Genomic DNA, 24,103 nt, shown 5'->3' with positions numbered 1-24,103 from the left:
ACCTCTAAGGGTCCAAATGCTGAGATCTTCGGAGCGAGGCTATGAAATGGCTGGGAGATGAGAGAGAAAGCTGTAGAGAGAGAAAATTCAGAGTTTTGTCATGAAGAATGATTGAAAATCAGTCAAATGCAGCTGTTGTCCTGCCACAACAGCATTAAATGCTATCACCTACAGCTAAGACATCCAAACTAGCTGTCACCTTGTACCTAGATGCAATCGCCCAACTATGGAGGGTCCGAATCTGCAATCGCCTTCTCAAAACTCACCATGGATGGCTGCAATGGCTGAAAATAGGCTAGCCACGGCTGCTCACAGCTCTCCCACATTTGCTACAGCAAGAATGATCTTAAATCAGACAAATGCAGCTGTTGCCTTGCCACAACAGCATTAAATGCTATCACCTATAGCTGAGACATCCAAACTAGCTGTCATCTTGTACCTGGATGCAATCGCCTAGCTATGGAGGGTCCGAATCTACAATCGCCTCCTCAAAACTCACTCGTGGATGGCTGCAATGGCTGAAACCCACATTTGCTACAACAAGAATGATCTTGCTTTTCCTCTTCTTCGGCCTTTTACCAACCTGTATGGGCAAGTTTGCCAAGTGGTACCCTTCCCAAATAGTTTTTCCAACATTATCCATCATTAAATATTAATTTTCAGCCTTTAATTACTGAAAATTAATCTAATAATTATTTCGGTGCCCAGAAAAATAATTTGACTGGCCAATAAGTAAATTGGCTAGGCATCTTCCACTCCAAGTCTCTCTGTGCCATCTTTGACCATCAGATCGGCATTAGGTACCCATTAAACGCCACATCTCTGGTGTCGCCAACTGACACTTGTGACTTATGGCCAAATGAATGACCTAGGCCAACAATTGCCACCAGATACCACCAAGTACCTGTGCAACATAACTTATAGCAACTTTTGCCTTTGATATCCCGTGATTTTCTCGAGTCCCGAGCTCGTAAGTTTACACTCTAACCCAGTTGCACCTCACATGTGCAACATTTACTTAATCATGTGACAAAAATTAATCCACATGTTAAGTGAGGTTTCAAAAATACATGTCCTCGTGACAACTTCCCTCAAGAAATCTCAGCTAAATTCATCTTGGCTACAAAAAGGAAGATTCCCTTTTTTTCACTAAGGCATGAAAAGTAGAAAAGGACCCCAAAGAAGTGCACATTTATACTGCAATTCAAAGACTAAAAGAGCACACAACTTTCATGTAAAAGAGAATGATACTACAAGGGCCACCAAAAGATCCCACTGGACACATCCAAGGAGGAGTTAGGAGGTGATAGGTAAACAGGACATAGTCACAATTACAGAGACACATCAAAGGCTAGAAAGAGGTCTATCTAAAGTCCAGTGATATAGTTGGGAGTCAAGTTTTGTGGCAATGCTAGATTTCGAGAGAGGAGGATAGAGCAAAAGAAAGTGGTCTCATAGAGTAAGTTTAATCAGATTGAAGTGTACAAACTGTATGTATGTGAGAGGCTCATTGTAGGAGCATATAAGTGCCTAGTGACATAAGACAATTTTAGGGATGAAAGTAAGCCTTTGTGGCAATGCTAGATTCTGAGAGAGGACAACTTGAGACACTAGAGTACCACAAGGGAGATAAGAGTAGCAATACTCTTTCCACGGAGTTACAAGATCGGATATGCATCGTGGTAGGTGATCCAAAGGCTTGTTATGTGAGGATTAAGGTGGAGATCTCAAAGTCGCATGTTATACATCGATTTATGCTACTTCCCTACAAAATGATCAAGGTATGCTAGTTGGGAGCAAAAGCAACAAGGAGAAGAGGGAGATGAGGAAGTGGATGGGAGTCATCTTTCTCATATCTATCGAATGACATTACACACTACTTTGGAATGAAGGAGATCCTTCTAATAGGGGATTTCAATGAAGGGTAGAGAGTGCGCAATGGAGTGCAAGATTGAGGCGGAAGAGGCAAAGCTGAGAGTTAGAGAGAGTGAACGCAGAGATAGGTGTGCCTAATTGTGATGGTACACAAAGAATAAAAGAATATATTTATATGTTAGGATACAATAAGGGTGTTTTCACACCCATATGACTATATACACGGAGACGAAGGGACTTTACACCCAACAACCTCCCAATTAAAGGCCCGAAGCGGTACCTTTCGGCTAACCAACTCCCACTAAACGAATACAATGCTCATGCTGAGCCTTTGCAAGACACTTAGTGAGAAGATCTGCAGGGTTATCTTGGGTTTTGACCTTAGTCAGTGTGACAAGACCATCATCCAAGACCTATCGAATGAGTGATGCCGAACATCTATGTGTTTGGCACATGCATGGAACATGAAATTCTTAGCCAAACATACTACACTCTGAGCACTGGAGTACATGAAGAAAGACCAAAATCCTTGACCAAAGGCCAAGCCAAATAGCTTCCTTAGAAACTTTTGTGGCTGAAATATATTCAGCTTCTGTAGTACTCAGTGCCACAATTTTCTACAATCTTGAACACCAAGAGATAACCCCACCAACCAAAGTAAAAACATACCCACTGGTAGATTTCCTAGTGTCAAGATCTCCTGCCATGTCCGAATCACAAAATCCCTGCAACTCTAGTGTACCCCTTCCATAGCATATACACTTTTCTTGTGTACCTTTCAAGTATCTGAAGATATATTTTACTGCTTCCCAATGTGGCTTGCCAAGGTTAGACATGAATCTACTAACAACTCCCACTGCATGAGCAATGTCAAGGCGAGATGCAACCATGGCATACATCAAAGATCCACAAGTTGATACATAAGGTATACCCTTCATGGCACTAGCAGCTACATCATCCTTAGGGCACTCAGCTTTGCTAAGCTTCGTATGTGACAGTAAAGGCACACCAAGAGGCTTAGCATCAGCCATATTAAACCTCTCAAGTACTTTGCTAATGTACTTGTCCTGTGAGAGAAACAACAAATGCTGCCCTCTGTCTCTTTTAATGTGCATGCCCAAAATGTGTTCAGCTGCCTCCAAATCTTTCATGGAGAAGGCTTAATTCAGCTACCTTTTAAGAGCATTCAAAGTACTCTTATGCTAGCCTGCAATCAGCATGTCATCCACATATAAAACCAGCACAATAAGGCTTCCATCATCAACCTTCTTAGTGTATAATCAGTGATCTGCATGACTGTGTTTAAATTCATGGCTTAGCATAAAGGTATCAAATTTTTTGTACCATTGTCTAGGGGTTTGTTTCAGCCCATATAAGCTGCATTTCAGCTTACAAACCAAATGCTCTTTTCCTGGAATAGCAAATCCTTTTGGCTGCTTCATGTACAGCTCTTCATCCAAGTCACCATGAAGAAAAACAGACTTCACATCCATCTGATCCAACTCTAAATTTAAGGATGCAGTGAGAGCAAACAAAACACAGAGCGTAGTCATCTTCACCATTGGTGTAAAAACCTCTTGAAAGTCTACGCCTTCCTTCTATGTATAGCCCTTAGCAACCAGCCGTGCCTTGAACTCTGGCTTCCCATCAATACATTTCACTTTATAAACCCATTTATTAGGAATAGCTTTCCTAACCTTAGGCAAAGGTACAAGCTCCCATGTATTATTTGCATATAGAGACTTCATCTCTTCGTGCATAGCAAGCTCCCACTCTCTCTTGTTTTCACATGATTGTGACTCTTTAAATCTGAGGCTCACCCTCATCAATCAACAAAATGCAATCCAAAGATGGCTAAAACCTCTATGGCTGCCTTCTGACACGTGTAGTTCTTATTACCCAATGATCTGTATTATCAGGCAGTGGGCCTACATCCTGAGGAATGTGCACACCATCGCCAAGTGGCTAATTTTCAGCATTTTCTTGCTGCTATAATCTGTTTTCAGCATGTTCTTCTTGCTGTCCTATTTCATCTTGTGCATCTATTTGCTGTCCATGATCTTCTGGCTGTAGCACAATAGGTTGCTGCTCATTTTCAGTATCAAAAGGGACAGTACTTTCAGCTAATGGCTGCTGAATAGCTGGCTGTTCATGCTGAAATTTGACCTTCTTTTTGTCAAGATCATTATGTGTAGCATTTTTCAACAACTTTGCCTCATTAAATACTATGTCTCGACTGCGTACTATCTTCCTACCCTGAGCAAGCCAAACTCTATAACCCATCTCTCCCTCATCTCCATATCCCATGAAGATGCCCTTGATGGATTTCATGTCTAGTTTGGTCCTCTGTCTTATAGGTACATGCACAAAGGCATCACAACCAAAGACGCAAAAATGGTCATATGAAGCAGATTTGCCAGACCAAACCTCTTCAAGAACGCCATTTTCCAATGCACGATTGGGAGAGCGATTGCATACATGAACTGCAGTTTTAAGAGTCTCTCCCCAAAAGTGCTGCGGGAGATTAGCTATGGACAGCATTCATCTGGCTCTCTCACAAAGTGTGCGATTATATCTTTCAACCACGCCATTTGATGCAGGATTATAAGGGGTTGTTAGCTCCCTCTTAATGCCATGCATCTCACAAAACTTGTTAAATTCATTTGAGACATACTCATCCCCATTATCTATTCTTATGACTTTCAACTTAAGCTCTTTCTATGTGGTAACAAAAGCATGAAACCTTTTAAAAGCATCCAATACTTCCTTTTTGCTCTTAAGTACATACACCCATGACTTTCTACTGAAATCATCAATGAAAGTAACAAAGTACTGTGCACCCCCATACGAATTAACAGGCATAGAGCACACATCAGGGAGTATTGTACTAAGTCAAGAGCATTAGACTTCTTAACAACACCAGAGTAATAAGAAGACTTCACATGTTTTCCATATAAGCAATCATTGAAATTTCTAAAAGATTCCAAAACATTCTAAAACATTTTAGAATATGTATGGATCATTGCTTATATCAACGCTCGTGTCAACATGCATATCCTACCATGTGTTGATGTGCATGTCATGCCATATGGCATCCTCTTGTAACGACATGTGTTCCCCTTAACCTCCCTAGGCTATAGTTTAAATAGGAATCATGGGCTACAAGCCCTTTAGTCTTGCCAACACTAGTTGTGAGGCTCCTGCTACTTGGCATCAAGCACCATTTTCCATTGAAATAAAAAACAGAAAAGATCATGTGGGGAGGTTCAATATAATATTAAATATCCATGTTATTTGCCAGAATCTGAATCAAAAGCAAGGCCATTAGGATACTTAAAAGTAAGAATTTGTTTTTTTGGAGTTCCAAAGAAGAGAAGGCGATGAAGCCCATGACCGACAAAATTCAATAATCTTGAAACCTAAGCAATTGAAGTTAAGGGCAACTATCAACAAAGCTACAAAAGACTTCGGATTCTTATCAAAGGTGAAGAAGGAAATTACAAAAGACTCATTAGCTAAGGACGTAAGAAGGCAATTACATCAAGGCTAAGAACAAACACAAAGGGATTTTCAGGACATTGATGGGCTGCTCTATTATAAAGAACTCCTCTACACTCCTCCTGGTCCTTTGCAAGCGGATATACTCGAGAAGAGACATGATATCCACTCAATAGGGCATTTTGGAATTAACAAGACAATCAAGTTGGTTTCAAGGGATTTTTGGTGGTCACAAGTGTGGAAACTAGATAATTGGGTGGATCTATTACCCCTTGCTAAATTTGCATACAATAATTTCATGCCTCAACTCGATTCACACCATTCTTTGCTAATTATTGTCAACGCCCAAAGATAGACAATCATGTAAGATCGTAGGAGAAGAATCTAGCAACTACAAACTTAGCTCAACAACTCTTTGATAGTCATTAAGAGTTGCAAGCACATATCAAAACAAGCTCAAGAGAAATATAAGAGAAATGCAGATAAACTTCGCATATAACTGTCAAAAGTGGTGCAGCAATGGAAGCATAAGCATGTGCTGAAATAAACTGCTAAACACAAGACAAAAGAAAAAAATGAGAGCACACAATATAAATGAGAACTCAAATGTATGCTTGGGAAATGGAATCCATATACCAAGACATGAGACTATACAGATACAATGTGAGTCACCGGCAGTGGAGGCACTGGCACCTGCTCCCTCTCTCCAAGAACTGTCAAGTGATGAATGAATATGTGGAGGAGGGAGCCAGACAATACATAGGACAAATAAACGCCCAAAATATGACTGGTCTGCCAACATTAAATGCTGGCCGACTAGCTGCAAATAATGCCAATCCACAATAAATAATGGCAAATAAAATACCTAAATAATCCAGACTCAACCATGAGCTAACTAATCTGCTAACACCCTCTCTCAGATCATGGGGGATCTGATACAATACAATATACAATGATAATGTCACATCATAGTACACACAACAATGTCCACCAGAGTAGAACCATGGATACCCAAGTAGTAGGTGCACAAGCCACCACCAAGGTGCCTCGGAAAGAACCTGATGTCGATGTCGATCGTACCAGCTCCTGAAGATAGAGAAGATCATAGCAACGCTCAAGGTCTGTCAACAATGCCCTTAATGTAGCATACATGACCATCCTGTCACCAATGCCGTAGTGTATAAATGACCATGGATTCCCTGTCTATGGCCAAACCGCCAAAGTGTCCCCTTATGTGAGCTCAGATGAAAGTCACCTGCTCTCTGTCAAATAACTAGCCCATCATGAACCTGGATGTCAATCCCAGCTCTAGGATTTGTACCTGCCAGACTTCAATCGATGCATTAGGGATGTCCCTCTCTGGATCCTGTGCATCTATATAGACATATAGATGAGGCACGGCTGCCCCATCGCACCACCCTTTCACACTCCCTCTCTGGCACTGGAGAGTCATGAGGGATATCCGCATCACCACCACTAGAAAGCAACTAAGGAAGGGGCCACTAAGCCCTTCCCACGATCCAAAGAAGAGGATCCCTTCCGAGCCTTGGACCGAGCCTTGGCTGGAGGAACGGAAGCGAACTCTAAGGCAGATGATGACTCGTCGAAGGAGTCTCCATCCCACTTCGTCGTCTGCTCCTTTTTCTTCCTAGAAGCCGCTAACTCTTTGCAGTCCTTCCGTAAATGACCTTTCTTGCCACAGTGGTAACATTGGGCCTTCGACTTCTTTGTCTTCAAAACCCTCTCTGAAGCTACAAAAGCATTACTAGAATCTCCATATAGCATATCATCAGTGAAGGTGCACAGAGGATGTAGAACAGAAGTAGAGAAACGAAGGTATTTGGAGAGGGAACACAGCCAAACCACGAGCACAAACTGCAAAAAGCAAGAGTTCACATACAGTATAACCCAAAATCTGATCAAAAGAAGCCAAAATCTACTGCACAAAGTCAAAAAATCAGTTCAAAACTGCTAGAAACAGCAAAAACGGCTTGTTCTGCCAATTGCCCAGCCCAAAATAGTGCTGAAAACAACAAAACGCAGGCTGCACGCTGCATAAACAAGTATAGGGAACTGTTGCCAGCAGCCTAATGATGAAAACACAGGCAGCAGGAGGTGTTGGACAGCAGGCGATGGCAAATATGCAAAAAACGCAGGTCAAACAGGTCGCCTGTATAGAGCAGCAGTTGCTTGATCAAAAAGGGTGAAAACAATCCAAAAATCAGCAAGAAAACACAGCAGAAACACAAATCCTGAAAACTGATACCATGTCAAAAGTGGTGTAACAATGGAAGCATAAACATGTGCTGAAATAAACTGTTGAACACAAGACAAAAGAAAAAAATGAGAGAACACAATACAGATGAGAACTCAGATGTATGCTTGGGAAATGGAATCCTTATACCAAGACATGAGACTGTACATATACAATGTGAGTCACCGGCAGTGGAGGCACTGGCACCTGCTCCCTCTCTCCAAGAACTGTCAAGTGATGAATGAATATGTGGAGGAGGGAGCCAGACAAAATATAGGACAAATAAATGCCCAAAATATGATTGGTCAGCCAGACTGGCTGCAAATAATGCCAATTCACAATAAATAATGGCGAATAAAATGCCTAAATAATCCAGACTCAACCATGAGCTAACTAATCTGCTAACAACAACACCCATCATACAAAATTGGAGATCAAGTTTAGCTTCTTCGACATGATCTATAATCTTCTCGCCCCTCCTAAAAACTGGATTATCAATGACTTGGGCCCTTCAAGATTCTTGGCCAAGTAAATCCAATCACCTAGCATCTCCAACCCCATCCATGAAAATACATCTTGTATTACTTGTTTCAATCTTGGAGCCATGTCATACATCCAGTATCCTTGAAATAATACCAAATCCATCGCCTCCGATCATAATTGAAGATCACTGAGAATATGAAGTCTACAAAATCCTAGATTTGAGAAATTCAAGAGGCAAATTATATAAAGTATCTTGTCAATTGAAAGGGCTATGATACAAGTGAACAAACATGGGAACTAGCTTCACATCTTCAAAGAGCTCCTATTAAGGTCTGATCAATCCTCATCATTGTATTCAGCATTCCTCGTCAGTCAATGCGGTATTTCTTCCTTCATCTTCAGTTCCCCCCACGCCCCCCCCCCCCCCCCTTCCCCAAAAACCCTCTCTCTCTCTTTGTGCTTGTGTTTCTTCTTTTGTTGTGCACTCTCACATAAACTTGTGGCCTATCTCAACAAGAGTAGAGATAGGCTTACAGTCTTGCATTTGAAAATGCTTAAGGAGCTACCCAATGTACTTAGACTCCTACAAAATAAACCCCCCTCAATTGTAGTAAACTATATGCCAAGATAGTAGTGCAAGTGGCCAAGATTTGTCACAGCAAAAGCATGCTGCAATTGAGCTTTCAAAGTTGAAATATGCGCCTCATAGGTCCAGTCAACAGCATATCACCCACATAAAGAATGAGAATCACGAGGCTATCTCCATCTTTGCAGATATAAAGTGTGCTCTCAGTGTGTGAATTACTAAAGCCAAGAGCTATTGAGTATGCATGTATCTTCTCATATCATGCCCTAGGTGGTTGCTTTTAACCATGGAGGACCTTATGCAAACGACACACTTTGCTTTTTGACCCTATCTGAACAAAGCTAGAAGGTTGAGTGACGTAAGCCTCCTCATGAAGATCACCATTCAAAAAAGTAGCCTTCACATCCAACTAATGCACATGCCAATCATAATGAGCAGCCAAAGCGATGGCATTGCGAATGGTGGTCATACGTAAAGTGGATGCAAACATCTCATCATAGTCTATCCCATGCTATTGAGCGGATTTGCATTTTAATTTGTAAACCCACTTAGTGCCTATGGCACGCTTGCTAGCAAGCAAGTCACGTAACTCCCATGTGCCATTTCTATTAATAGAGTTTAACTCTGATAGCATAGCTAGCATCCAATGTTCATTTTTTAAAGCATCATGTAAAGAAACATGTTCTTCATTGCATGCAGTAGCTACAAGTGCTTGCACAACCAAGTTACCTTATGCATGGCGAGTGGTTGCTCTAGTTCTACCGGGGAGAGGAACGTGCTATTCGTTGTCTTGCAATGTCTCTAACAGCCATGCAGGGACCGTTTTAGCTTCTCGAATAGCAGCCCTCTCATTGGCCACTTCATAATCAGCAATGTTTTGATCAATGGGCTGAAAATAAGGCTAGTGTTCAGCATGTGTTTGCTATGGATTTTGTTGCTTTTGTCACGGAGTCTAGACTCAAGATTTTCGTACATGGGAAAGTTGAACATTGTGCTAGAATTTGCTCTTGGACGATGGTAAATGCGAATCGAAATATTACTAACTAATTTGCATAATGTCTACTAGACAAAAGGGTTCTAAGTATGCATTGATTGCTAGGAATGCAGTTTATTCACCATCATCCAAGCCATCCACCATGTTGACTATCTCTATGACTAGTGGCCTACAACTTATTGATGGAGGTGGAATTCTAGTTAAGAAAATTTTGATTTTAGTCTGACCTCGATGGCCCGATCACAATCCCAACTATGATTGACCCGTGCTTATTGCAGCGATGAGAGTTGTTCGAGCAAGAGGCAGTAATCTTCACTTGCATGCTCCATGCTTAGCAACACGACCATAGAAATGGGACACTTGCAACTTCCGTTAGGACTATTTGGATAATGCTAAGTGGTCACACTCTCTATTCATTTGCCATTCGAACCAGGAAGGGGGTTGATTCCTAGCTCATTAGCCCAAAATGTTGGCAAGTGGCCATTGGTTTCCATGTGGTCTGTGATTTCGAACTTATATTCAAAAGCACATCACCGCCCCTCATGGAACTCCATGCTAGAAGAGGGGGAAAAGAGGGGGAGGGTATCAGAGTGCAGCGATGCGGAAGCGTAGGACAAAGACTGAGAGAGAGTGAACATAGAGAGAAGAGAGAGAAAAAAGGAGATAGTGTAAACGCAGAAAATCTGCGGTGTAATATGCTGCATAAGAGTGCAGAAATACACAAGGGGGCAGAGGAAATATCTGCGTATGTATCCGACTTGATGACCTTGATCTCTGTCAGCCCGAGCACAGTCTGTCTCAGCCAACAAATCTCAAGATCAGAATCTGAAATCACTGAATAATAATGTGTCAACAATGTACTAGAGGACTGCTAATTAAAGCAAAAATAAAAGGCATAAAAAGAACCAGGTCGGCTGCATTAAATGCAGCCATCTGCAATAAAATAATGCCAAATAATTGTCCGACTGCACTGCAGACTGCCACGTGGCACCTGCGCAGGCTGCTGACATGGCACTATACTCTACTTGCTGTTGACGTGGCTTCTGCCCTCTGCTGTACTGTTGTACCAAACCCTAACTGTGCAGAAACCCTAACACAGCCTCTCCGGGGGATGACTCTACCGCTAACACCCCCTCTTAGATCCTAGATGAGTCTGATGGATCTGAAATGCTGCCGAGGAAGAGCTTGGGGAAGCGCCTTTGTGAACAAATCTGCAAGATTATCCTCCGTCTTACAGTACTCCACATCAATGGTCCCATCCACAAGCTTCTCCCGAATGAAGTGATACTGGATCTCAATGTGCTTCATCCGGGCATGGAATACAGGATTCCGTACCAAGGCAATGCAACTCTCATTGTCACACCGTAGAAGAGTAGGACGAGTCTGGGGGCAGCCAAGCTCTTCCAAGAATCTCCAAAGCCACACAACCTCACATGTGGTGAAAGACGCAGCCCAATACTCCGCCTCAGTAGAAGAAAGGACTACCGTGGGCTCCTTCTTGCTACTCCAAGAGATAACACCTGTACCCAAGGTAAAACAGTAGCCTACAGTAGACCGTCGATGGTCCACATCGCCAGCCCAATCCGAGTCACTCCAACCTGCAAGAACCAGATCTGAAGCATCTGAACCTGCGGGATAAGAAATCCCTAAGTCAGAGGTCCCCCTCAAATACCGAAGAATCCTTAGGGCAGCCTGCCAATGCACCTGTTTGGGTTCTGTCATGAACCCTGCCAAAAGACCCATAGCAAAACAAAGATCAAATCGGTAGCCATTGCCTCAGCCCACAGAAACTGAGGTGTCTGTCGGTGCTCCATCATGGTGTGCACCATCTTGATCACACTTCGGTTCTTCCACTCCAAAATGCCATTCTCTTGGGGAGTATTGGTGTTAGCAAACTCCTGGTGAATGCCCCTATCTGCACAAAAACGAGCACAAACTCATTAGACATAAATTCACCTCCCTTGTCTGAACACAAGGTCTTCAGTCGCCGGCCAGAACGGTTCTCTTCAAAGAGAAGCCAATCCTCGAAGTGAGAGAAAGCCTTCGACTTGTCAAGAAATAGGCCCAAGTCATCCTACTGTAGTCATCTACGATCAACATGAAGTACAAGCTCCCCTTTAGGAACTCGGTCCTCATCGGGCCACAAAGATCCGTAGATACAAGCTCCATGGGTGAAGTAGACCACCTAGAAGCTTTGTTGGGAATCACATCCTGTTGCAGTTTCCCACAAATGCAAGAGACACATGGCTGATGGCTCACCACTATGTCTAGCAATCCTCGGACAAACAACCCTCGCGACGCCTTCCGAAGGTACTCGTAGTTCAGGTGGCCAAACCGAGCATGCCATAACTCGGACTGTGTCTGAGAAGTAAGAAGAAGAGAAGTAAGAGCTAAAGAAGACTTCCATTTGTAGACGCCATTTTCCTCATACCCTACAGAGAGAACCTTCCTTGATCCACGATTAAGGACTAGAACAGTATCACTGTCAAACTCCACCAAGAGGCCAAGAGCACAAATCTTATGGACCGAAAGTAAATGATACCCCAAACCTGGCACATGCAACACCTCAGAAATGTGGGTACCACCATGTCCATCGAGAATAAGCTGCATCTCACCCCATGCAGCATAGACACAGAAGAGCTGTCTCCAATAAGAATCTGCCCACGCAAAGGTTGCAAATGGGCAATACCAACGGAAGGAGTCATGTGCTGTGAGGCACCACTGTCCACAATCCACTCTCGAGCTGGGGAGCTGTCACATCGCAGCATCAGAAGTCTTCGGTGTAGAGTCTTGTGGGAGCTTTCACTCAACCGCCAAGACCCTCGGACCGCTTATTGTTTCAAGCGTTCCAAGCCGAGCACTAATGGCTACCTCTCACATAACCGACGCGCCATCCATATCTACGGGTGTAGTGAGCTTACCTCCATGCCGATCGAGTTACCTCCTCTCCCGCGCACTCCAATAGCTCCACGATCCAAGTGCAAGCTTCAAGCAAGCTCGATCCTCCCGCTCCAAGCTCCAAGCTTCAAGCTCCAAGCTCCAAGCTCCAAGCTCCATTGCCGCGAGCAAGACAAGAGAAGAGAAGAGAAGAGAAGAAGAGAGGAGAAGATGGAGAGCTTCTCCACCCCACGGTCCCTCACCCTCACACACTCACTCCCTCATACTCTCACACTCCCTCTCTCAAGCACAAGCTCAAGCAAGCAAGAACAAGAAGAAGAAGAAGAAGAAGAAGAAGAGGAGAGCTACTTTTGGCCACACACAAGAATGAGCTTCTCATTCACTTTTCAACTTTATATACAAAACCCTAAATCCCTTTTGGGCGGTCATCCCCTTTTCCCCTTTTTAACATGGCCGACCATAGCCTAGGCCCTTTTTCCCATTGTCCTTCTATTTCCCTAGCTTCCTTTCCACCGCCCGTCTACATTTACAAATTGCACGGATGAGAGCCCGGCGCTCCTCGAATTAAACCATGATGCGCTTGCGCTCTTTTACAAAAGTTTTGACTTGCGCTTTTCCTTGTGCACCTTTCTCCCTTATTTAGGACTCTTCTCCTTGTGCGTCTTTGTCTCCCGTTTCTCTTTGCCTTGGCCTTAATCTTTGTCTTTTGCTTTAGCTTTTTCGGATTTTCCACCATTCGTTTGAGGGTTAACATTACCCCCCTCCTAGACGAGTGTCAGTCCCATGGCACTCACCGTCGTAGGTAGCAGGCTGTAGTATGCACCGAAGACGTGGGTGACAAGGACGCATGTGGTTTCCGTGGAGGAGTGTTGGTGGTGGTGTGGAAGAAGGTCCTGGGGGCCTGTTGGTGGCCAAGGTGGCTGGTGGAAGGTTGTTGGAGTTGGCGGTAGGGCTATTCTGTGTTGGGGATTGCATTGATGGCCAGCACAAGTGTTGGTTTGTTGGGGATTCTGCACATGACGATTCTTTGCGGGCTTGTCGGATGGTAAGAGATAAGCATTCAGAGTTGGGTGTTGATGAAGAGCGAACGACACTTTCGTTGGAGTCTTCAACACCTGCAATTGAAAACCTCTCATGTGGTCTCTCCCTAAGGGTAGTGCCAGTCTTCTCGATTGTGCACAAGACATAGTGCAATTAGTTTGGGAGACAGGTCGAACTCTAAGCAAGCTGAGAGTATTGTCCTGCACTTGAGGACCCAAACTGTGTATATACTTCGGTGCAGGTATTATGTGAGTGCTTGTGCATACTTAAATATTACTTAGTTAGAAGACTGTCGGCCTGGTTCCTTGTATAGCAATGGGTGAGTGAAGCAAGGGGCTAAGTTGATGGAAAATTTTGTCAATGAAGACGGGGAGTACACTTGAAGATTGCTTGAGACATCATTATGGTCTTGTCAAGGCCATGTAGCATAATTGAGCTCCTTGATGTCTAGCTCTTGGTAGCTAGTGACTACTTGTAGTGCTTGAAAAGTATAGTGTACTTTTCCAGTGTCTTTCATGCATTGCTTACCACTGTTGATTGTAATGGCATTGACGTGGAGTGCAAAAGAAATGGCAATTGGTTTAGGGTGACAGGTCTAACCATAGGCGAGGTGAGCTCCCTAGGTATGTCCTGCCCTTGATGTGCCCTAAACAATTGTGGGGGATATACAAAGGGCTAGGGAATTAGGGATGGAACCAGCCGACCAAGGTCACTGGACGTACCTAATTTAAGGACCCCTAGGTGTGATGCTGTGATCGTGTGCATTTTTCTTTTTCTTTTTCTTTTTCTTTCTTTCTTTCTTTCTTTCTTTCTTTCTTTCTTTCTTTCTTTCTTTCTTTCTTTCTCTTTTTGGTGGGAAAAGTGAATACAATCAATGCCATACATTGAGGTTGTTAGCCTTTCATTTGGATTGAGAAATGTTGGGATTCAAAGGCTATGAAGAATTGATATTACAAAGATGATTGTGTCACCAGCCTTGATGCTAGAGGGACTGTTGTTGAGATGAAGAGATACACCTGAGATTTTGCAAACCTCTTTCTAACATGTGAGACATCGAACAATTGAGGTAGCACTTGGAGTGAGCTGTGCATGGACAAGGGCAGAGCATCTTGCGAATTGAATCCTGGATGATGAAGAGACGTTCGCCCTTGTTGAGAGCGTGGCTCCTGCCCGAACATAGAGTTTGGCCAAGAAGGAGGAGGTAATCGATGATTATGCTTCGGCCATGCTCAGTTGCAATATGTGCTTTCTGCAGAGGTGTCCTTGGGTTCTCATCCAGTGGCATTTCCGTCATGGCTTTTGTTTTTTTGGTATTCCTGTCACTTCCTCCATAATGGTTCTTTATGGGGTTGGTGGTCTTGTGGTGACTTGGATCTTAAACGCTTCCAAACATTGACCTGTGTCATTCTGCATTCACTTGGAAAGACGTGAGAGTACATGCAAGTCACATGCTTCAACCATAATGAAAATGTCCAGCTAAACAAGACATCGCCAACCTGAATCCCTTAGTTTTGACTTGATGCGTATCGCCTGCACTTGGTCATCATTGCTCATGGGGTGTGTTGGCCTTTGCTTCTTTTGGTATTATTTACACAGTCACAAAACACGTTTATTTATGTACATGTTCATGAAACCATGTTACTCCGTGAGGATAAAAACCAATTGTAGAACTCAGGATTGTACTGGAGCGTGGCACACGCATCCAGTACTCGTGGCAGCTTACTCAATACCGATAGATATTTTGCAACATCGAGTAGCATCGAACCTTGTCCAAGTCTACTGGCAACATGTAACTCCTCCTCAGTAAGAACCTTATCAAACAGAAAGTTCTCTTGGCTAGGTTCAGCTAAGCCCGTACCCCGAATGGCAGTCAGCACTCGAAGGGAAGTTGGTACCACATAGGTTGGGTCTCTTTGAGACCGCCATTTGGCCAATCGCTCCTCTGAGACTGTCATGATCTGGGCTCCTAGTTCGGCCATTGCAACGCGGTTTTCACACCAATGCTGCTCAAACCGACTCTGGCTTGCTGACAGTCACTTTAGTTGCTCTAGGTCTACGAGATTCGGTTGGCAGAGCACTTCATTGAACATGACAGTTAAGCGCAGTTCGTCAGCTTCCTCGCCCGAGATGAGTTGCAAGCGTTCGTGTAGGAGCATGCTATAGTGCTCATCAAGGTGTTCCTGCTCTTCCCAAGATAAAGGGAATGGCAAGTAATCTCCAAGCTGCTCCTTGGGGATTGTGCCCATGTCTGCAAGGACGTAAACGCGTGCAAACACCTTGAGCTTAGCATCCAACTCAGTTAAGCATTCTGCGACATTTCTATGTTCAACGAGGGCTTGCTCGGTTGCTATTTCATGCAAGGTTCTAGGAGTTTGCCTAGGCTTTAGCATAGCTAGGGATTCAGGCCTGTATGAGCAAGATTGGTCAACGCTAGGATTGCTCATGCTCTTGGGGTTTCCTTGTTTCTCTTGAGGCTTCGTTATTGCCTCATGGTTCTCCTTGGGTGTGACTGGTATGATCTTGAGATTCATAGGTCAAGATGTTAAAATCTGCTCCTTCATCAATCAGAGCATCGATAGTATGCTCTCTTTTCACAGTGAGTTTGACCCTAAGATAAGCAGGTGGTACTATGTCTTCATCTTCCAGGTCTTGGCTTGTAAATTTAAGCCTTCTGACAGATGCCTTTGGGTCCCTAACTGCACGACCAGATGTGGATTCTCCACCAATGTCTTGGCTTGTCAGTGCAGTCCTATTCAAGAAGCATCTATTGTCAGGACTGTCATATCTAGTCATTCTCGCTATTGTAGCTTGACGTTGTTGCTTTCCGCTTTGACTAGATGCAGTCCGAATGCAACACGTATGTGTTTTTACAGTATGGCCTTTTCGCCCTTGTTGGCTAGATTGGCCCATTGAGGTTCTAGGGTTTCTGTTTCTCTTGGTTCGGGTATGGGCTTTTAGTTGCTCTTTTGTCAGTGAGAATCCCTGTTCGTGTAGAGCCATTACTACACTAGGGTCTAGTTTGGAGGACCTGCCACGACCCGCAGGGCCATTACGGTAAAAGCCATGCACAATTTGGAGGACCGTTTATAGCCAAATTTTGAACTACGTGCTCTAAATTTTAGCCCAATGATGGATCTGTGGTGTGCCTTTAGCTCTACGTAGCCTTTAGGGTCAATTTGGGGGTTTAGATGCGTCAAATTTTGTGTTCTAGATACCTATCCGATTTTGATAGTTTTTTGTCCGATTCTCAGATGTCCGATTTTCAGGAGTCCGATTATCAAAATCGGACGTCCGATTTTGGGTTGGTCCGATCGGCCCAATGGTCCGATTTTGGTTACGTCCGATTCTGGGAGTTGGATCAAAAAAGTGGTCCGATTTTCAAAGTGGTCCGATTCTGGGGATCGGATCGGACAGGGTGGTCCGATTCTAGTGGTCCGATTCTGGACTGGTCTGATTCTGGGAATCGGATCGGTCAGGGTGGTCCGATTGCCTCGATCGGATGAGCGTCCGATTGACAGGATGGTCCGCGTGGTCCAAGTCCGAGTGGTCCGATTTCCAAAATTGGACGGGTTGGTCCGAGTGGTCCGATCGGACAGGATGGTCCGATCGGACGGTTATTCGAGCGTCCGATTCTGGACTGGTCCGATTCTGACTGGTCCGAGTAGCTCAATCGGACAGGATGGTCCGATCGGATGATTGTCCAAACGTCCGATTCTGGACTGGTCCGATTTCCAAAATCGGACGGGTCAGTCCGATCGAATGGTTGTCCGAACGTCCGATTCTTAAAATCGGACGTCCAATTCTGAGACTCGGACACTGAATCGAGTGTCCGATTCCGCCGACCCGAACACACTTTCGAGCATGAAATCGTCCCAAATCTTAAGGTATTGCTTATTGTAAGCTACAAGATTCCACAGGAATGATGCTGGAGTGATGGGGAAGAGATCTATATACCCAGGATAGCCAATAAACTCCAAAATGCAAATCAGCAAACAAATCAAACCCTCATGCCTTGTTATGACAGCAGAAACCCTGATGCTTGTTTTTCTTCTTTTTCTTTGTTTTTTCCTATCCTAATGCACCCAAATCACAAAGTAAATACCTACACTACTTCATTCCACAACATAAATCTCAAGAAAGCAAAAAACCTACTTGCCAAGGAGATCGAATACCATCTTCAACCCCCTCGCTTCCTACCTATCTCAAGCATTGGTTCGGGGAAAGCCCTTACTTTGATGCTCGATTCGAAGCGCGCAAGCGCTCAAGGCTTGAATCCGTTGGTTCCGGCAACGGAACCAAAATGTGGGAGCTTTCGCTCAACCGCCAAGACCCTCGGACCGCCTACTGTTTCAAGAGTTCCAAGCCAAGCACTAATGGCTACCTCTCACATAACCGACGCACCATCCATATCTACGGGTGTAGTGAGCTTACCTCCATGCTGATCGAGTTACCTCCTCTCCCGCGCACTCCGGTAGCTCCACGATCCAAGTGCAAGCTTCAAGCAAGCTCGATCCTCCCGCTCCAAGCTCCAAGCTCCATTGCCGCGAGCAAGACAAGAGAAGAGAAGAGAAGAGAAGAAGAGAGGAGAAGATGGAGAGCTTCTCCACCCCACAGTCCCTCACCCTCACACACTCACTCCCTCACACTCTTACACTCCCTCTCTCAAGCACAAGCTCAAGCAAGCAAGAACAAGAAGAAGAAGAAGAAGAGGAGAGCTACTTTTGGCCACACACAAAAATGAGCTTCTCATTCACTTTTCAACTTTATATACAAAACCCTAAATCCCTTTTGGGCGGTCATCCCCTTTTCTCCTTTTTTACATGGCCGGCCGTAGCCTAGGCCCTTTTTCCCATTGTCATTCTATCTCCCTAGCTTCTTTTCCACCGCCCATCTACATTTACAAATTGCACGGGTAAGAGCCCGGCGCTCCTTGAATTAAATCATGATGCGCTTGCGCTCTTTTACAAAAGTTTTGACTTGCGCTTTTCCTTGTGCGCCTTTCTCCCTTATTTAGGACTCTTCTCCTTGTGCGTCTTTGTCTTCCGTTTCTCTTTGCCTTGGCCTTTGTCTTTGTCTTCTGCTTTAGCTTTTCCGGATTTTCCACCTTCGTTCGTTTGAGGGTTAACAAGTCCTCAATGACTGCTTAGTGTAGAAAAGCAACCGATGAGGGTGCAACCACCGCTCCAGAATCCTTCGTGTCCTTCTTCTTGGTATCCTTCTTGTCTTTGTTGGGGTAATCCTTCTTCCAATGACCGCTCTTTCCACAAATATGACAAGTCGATTCCTTCTCCTTGTCCTTCTTGGATTTGTTGTCCTCCTTCTTCTTTTGGTCCTTCCCCTTCTTCTGAGAGGCTTGATCAACCAAAGCCTCCGATTTGGAAGCATTCTATCCCTTCAATTGTTCCTCCTGGTCCAAGACCATAAGAACCAACTCTTCCCACCGAAGAGTCAACTCCCGCCCTGATGCAATAAGAGCGGAATAAAAAGTACCGAATCGTGGTGGCAACTGGGATAGTAAAGTGATCGCCATGTCTTCGAAGGAAATAGGCTTCCCCGCATTTTGAACCTACATCTGAAGCTGCCGAAGCTTGTTGATGTGTTCCCGAAGCGAAGAATACTTATTCACGAACAAGGTCCGCATCTGCACCTCCAAAGAAACCCTCTTCATCAAGGTCATCCGGTTGTACATCTGATCTTGCTCCAGTCATATCTCTCGAGCCACCGTCAAGTGCTCGATGTAAGCTATCACGACTATAATACAAGACAGAAACAGAAAAGATCGAATCCTGGCATTTAGTTTATCCCAATGAGACTGGGCCTTGGTCAACTCCGCACGAGCATTGGAAGAGAGTTTGGACTCATCCCTCGCCAAGGGCCTGTTAATCTCCTCCATCGCCAGTTCCGCCAAATCATAAGACTCCAAAATGGCCAACATCATCACCTGCCAGATGCGGTAATTGTCACCATCAAGCTTTTGATCCAATGGAAGAGCTGGTAGGACAAGCACCTTCCTGTTCATGATCGCCTGGAACTCCAAATCAGTCTCTATAGACATGTTAACCTGCAGTACCTACGCAAACGCAAAATCTTTCCCGCACGCCACGCTCGCTTCAGCCTTGATCCAATGTGCAACCCTCCCGCTCACCCTTGAATCCTGGAAACGCAGCCTTCTGTCGTGTTGAAATCTCCTCTTCAGATAGATTTAACCCTCAGCCAGTCCATCTTCACCACTCTGATACCATGTCAGAGTGCAGCAATGTGAAAGCATAGGACAAAGACTGAGAGAGAGTGAACACAGAAAATAAAGAGAGAGAGAGAGAGAGAGAGAGAGAAAAGGAGACGGTGTAAACGTAGAAAATCTGCGGTGTAGTATGCTATATAAGAGTGCAGAAATACACAAGGGGGCAGAGGAAATATTTGCGTATATATTCGACTTGATGACCTCGATCTCCATCAGCCCAAGCACAGTCTGTCTCAGCCAACAGATCTCAAGATTAGAATCTGAGAGCACTAAATAATAATGTGTCAACAATGTGCTGGAGGACTGCTATATAAAGCAAAAATAAAAGACAAAAAGAACCAGGTCGGCTGCATCCGTCTGCAATAAAATAATGCCAAATAATTGTCTGACTGCACTGCAAGCTCCCACATGGCACCTGCACAGTCTGCTGACGTGGCTGCTGACATGGCACTATACTCTGCCTGCTGCTGACGTGGCTTCTACCCTCTGTCGTACTGCTGTACTAAACCCTAATTGTGCAGAAACCCTAACACAGCCTGTCCGGGGGATGACTCTACCACTAATAGAGGGGGGGGGAGGTAATATAACAGACCCTCAAGCAAGGACAACCCTTGATTCGTATGCAAGTCAATTTCAAGGTTTTTGTGTTCAGTCGATCTGCACAGATTATAGTTGCATGAAGTTTCTAGAAGATTCTAGAGCATTCTAGAACATTCTAGAAAATGTTTGCATCATCGACTATATCATCGCTGATGTCAACATATTATGAATCAACATGCATGTCATGCCATGTGGCATCCTCTTGTGATGACGTGTTCCCCTTAACCTCCCTAGGCTATAGTATAAATATGGGTAGGCTATAGTATAAATATGGGTCATGGGCTACAAGCCCTTCAGTCTTGCCAACACTAGTTGTGAGGCTCCTGTGAGTTAAGTCCTCTTCCAATTCTTATCTTGTTTTAGTCTTGTCTTGTATCGAGTATAGTCTTGTAATCAAGCCACGCTCTTGTGAGCATCCTCTTGTAATCAAGTTATCTCACAATCAAGTTCTAATTCAATTTCTCTTTCAAGTTCTTCTCTTGTAAGTTGTGAGAGCAATCTCCTCGCTCTCGAAGAGCACTTGCCATATTCATAACAAAACCTTCTTGTCGAGGGATGGTAACTCATCTCGTATCTCCTCCATCTTATTTGATGCAATCCTTCGTAGTCGAGGAGTCTACAATAAATAGCTTATGTGACTACATCTCAAGAACCATGCAATAGGCAAACATACAGAGTCGACAAAGGGACACCATATCTTCTCTAGTTTTTGAAGGATGGCTCCATCATTAAACCAAGCTACACATATAGCCAAATTAAGACCTCTTCATACTAGCTCTCAATTGAGACATGGAGATTCTCTAGAGAGGCATGGGAGAACAAGATATGTCAAAGATGTCAAAGAAATAAAGACAAAGGAGCACTACTAATGTGGATATCCTGCATATCATGAGTATAAAGCCACTATCGTTGCCTTTTCCACAAAGAAGTATGACATCCCTAACCAAAAAATGCTTGAGGCTCTAGCCACTATTGTTGCCTTTACAACATCCCTAACTAAAAATGCTTTAGGCTCTACCATCTAGAGATCCACAAACACCAGAATTCAATGATATGTTCTCAAGCAATAGAAGTTTGCACAGGTAGGAGATAGCTGACCTCACAAACTTCAAGACTCCACCGAAAACCAGACAATATCAACCACCAACACAAGCTCCACCCAATACAAGACCATCCATGGTGACCATGCACAGAGGTACAATGTTCCCCTTGCATCCTAGTAAGTACCTAGGCTCACTGAAACACAAATGCAGCATGTGAAAAGATTACACTTTCACCTATATTTTTACACTCTATATGATAATACATTAGCACATGTTTGTCTACTTGTCTTTTTATTTATGCATTCTGATGCATACAATGCAGCTATTGAGAGCATCAACATTTATTCTTGTTTTAATGGCATGAAACCAACACACCAAGGTCTCACATGATTCAGAGATAAATAAGGCAAGATAGACGACTACATACTTGTTTCACTAATCCATGATAGATTGGCTTGTCTGTCTGTTTAGGGTAGCAAATCGTAGGTCTATACCCAAAATGGAAGAGATGCTTACTGGCTACAAGTCCATCACCACCATTATTTCCAGGTCCACATATGACCAAAACACGCTTGTATTGTTGCACTCCAAAAACCTGTCCATGCATCAGATGCCATAATTGAAACTTGCATGCAGCTAGATTTGGAATAAGACTTCATGAGAAAACTTGAATGTACCTCAGCAATAGCACATGCAACACTTAAACCTGCCAGCTCCTGACAAAAGATGATCCCAGATATTAGAAATTGTTATAGCATTTATACATGACATTTATTATGGGAATAAAGCAGAGAATAAGTGAAAATGTACACCATCAATTGGTCAATGCTAAAGCTGATGTCCCCCATAAGTTCTTCATCAATGGCAGCAGCCTCTGCTTGTGTAAGATAGGATATTGAATCGGGACTGTGCAAATGCTCAAGGGAATCATTAGTCGTCATGGTGCTCTTATCTGAGGTAGCAACAAGGAACCTCCAGTGATTAAGCAATGTCCAACTTATTTTGTGATCCTTCTTTTGTACAGATAAAGGAGTTAAGCAAGGCAAATGACAGGACTTCGAGGGATTCCTTAAGGAATTCAAAGGTACCTGTAAATGCATATTACAGTAAACTTACAAGATCTTCAATTTTGTTCGATCTTCTAAAAACACATTATTTCTGGTAAGCATCGTGACAAGTGCGCACATGTACAATAAACATGTGATAGCATTGTCAACTACATTAGAAGAATAAAATATCTTCAGCTTCCTGTACATTTTGGAACAAGTTATTTCTAGTAAGCACCATGGGGAGTGTGTGTGTGTGTGTGTGTGTGTGTGTGTGTGTGTGTGTGTGTGCACTCAATAGAACAGTCAGCTAGATAAGAAGAATAAACTATTACTGTTTTGTTTTCTTCTACTCACGCCGCAAATTAACAGCATCAATAACTCTACCAAACAGAAGACGTGCAAATACAGCTTCAAATTCTGCCTTTTCCCAGACTGGCATAGAATATGTATAGCAACATGCAGCCAAATAAGCTTGAGAAACATTAATAATGTCCTGAGATTCCATGCATTTCGTACCGAAATCCTAATGTCAGGTGCGTCGAATTTTCTTCTGATGAAGCCAGGATGCGAGCGTGTTAAGGCAGTTCTCCTGCTCTGAACAAACCACAAAGATTCCATTAATACCTGGGGAAAGCATGACATAAACCATTACAGATCAGCACGTACAGGACAAGTTGCACATGCGAGCACAGTCGATCCATCGTCGAGGCTCAGTCGGATATGGAGGATGTGCTATTATTGAGCAAAAGGGCAGGCCTCGCTTGCTTGCCAACCTTCGTGTGTTTCACGAACGGGGCGCCTTAATCCAGAACATTCAGAAGGGATAGCGTGCTCGTGATGTTTTGAAACGAGACATAGTAATGGCGCTACATTATGTATGGACTTGTTATGGGGGAGCAAAGTGTCAGTAGACCTACTACCACACATGCATCAAGGTTTAGTTGATTGCACTAGGCACTATGCACCTAGGCATTCCTAATTCTTCGCACCGGCGTCGTTTGGGACACAAAGACATAACACAAGAGGGTTCTCACATAAGCATTGTATATTGATATTGTGGCTCGCACATTAAATAGGTTTTATAGTCTATGCTCTAAATCACACAACGAATATGAGAAGACCCATATGTCTAATATTGTGCTATACTTCTACAATAATTTCATTATATTACATCTGTTGTGTAATTTGTGTGTGTGTAACACACCTTTGTTAACACTTAATTGGTATCTCATCTATTCTTTCTTCCATCTCTCCTTTCTTCCAATCATGCACACTTATTCTCTCACTCCCCCTTCTATGGGCAAAGAATTAGGAGAATGGCCAATGCTTTATACGAATTTTAGTAACAAATATATTACATTAATGTATACCACATGTGTAATACATAATATCATATTACTAATCTATATAATATTATAAATATCCTATAATACATATTATATTATTGTTGTAATATGTATTATATCATAAGTATTATTTTATTATAATGTATTATTATAGATCATTTATATTATTATAATATTAATATGGTAATATGTTCA

General features: G+C 43.5%; 1 protein-coding gene across 2 annotated transcripts in view; it reads right to left on the bottom strand.

The window, feature by feature from the left end:
* LOC148022542 (pyridoxin (pyrodoxamine) 5'-phosphate oxidase) overlaps positions 1-23,487 on the bottom strand; it is a 103,173-nt gene extending 79,686 nt beyond the window's left edge. Inside the window, exons 1-5 of one of the 2 annotated variants that reach the window (XM_087695488.1) lie at positions 23,229-23,487; positions 23,079-23,151; positions 22,326-22,601; positions 22,191-22,229; positions 21,941-22,108 (exon numbers count right to left, since the gene is read on the bottom strand). In XM_087695488.1, coding sequence (XP_087551614.1) covers positions 21,941-22,108; positions 22,191-22,229; positions 22,326-22,601; positions 23,079-23,151; positions 23,229-23,263 — 591 coding nt within the window. In that variant the 5' untranslated portion in view covers positions 23,264-23,487. The remainder of the gene's footprint in view (positions 1-21,940; positions 22,109-22,190; positions 22,230-22,325; positions 22,602-23,078; positions 23,152-23,228) is intronic. The other variant, XM_087695489.1, reaches the window with a different exon arrangement.
* Positions 23,488-24,103: the final 616 nt, after the last annotated feature.

The sequence above is a fragment of the Lygodium microphyllum genome, chromosome 16, assembly GCF_053477565.2.
Source record: "Lygodium microphyllum isolate KBCC chromosome 16, Lygodium_microphyllum_v1.1.10, whole genome shotgun sequence".
Lineage (NCBI taxonomy): Eukaryota > Viridiplantae > Streptophyta > Polypodiopsida > Schizaeales > Lygodiaceae > Lygodium > Lygodium microphyllum.
The sequence above is the reverse complement of the archived record's forward strand: the minus strand, read 5'-3'. Positions and strand labels throughout refer to the sequence as shown.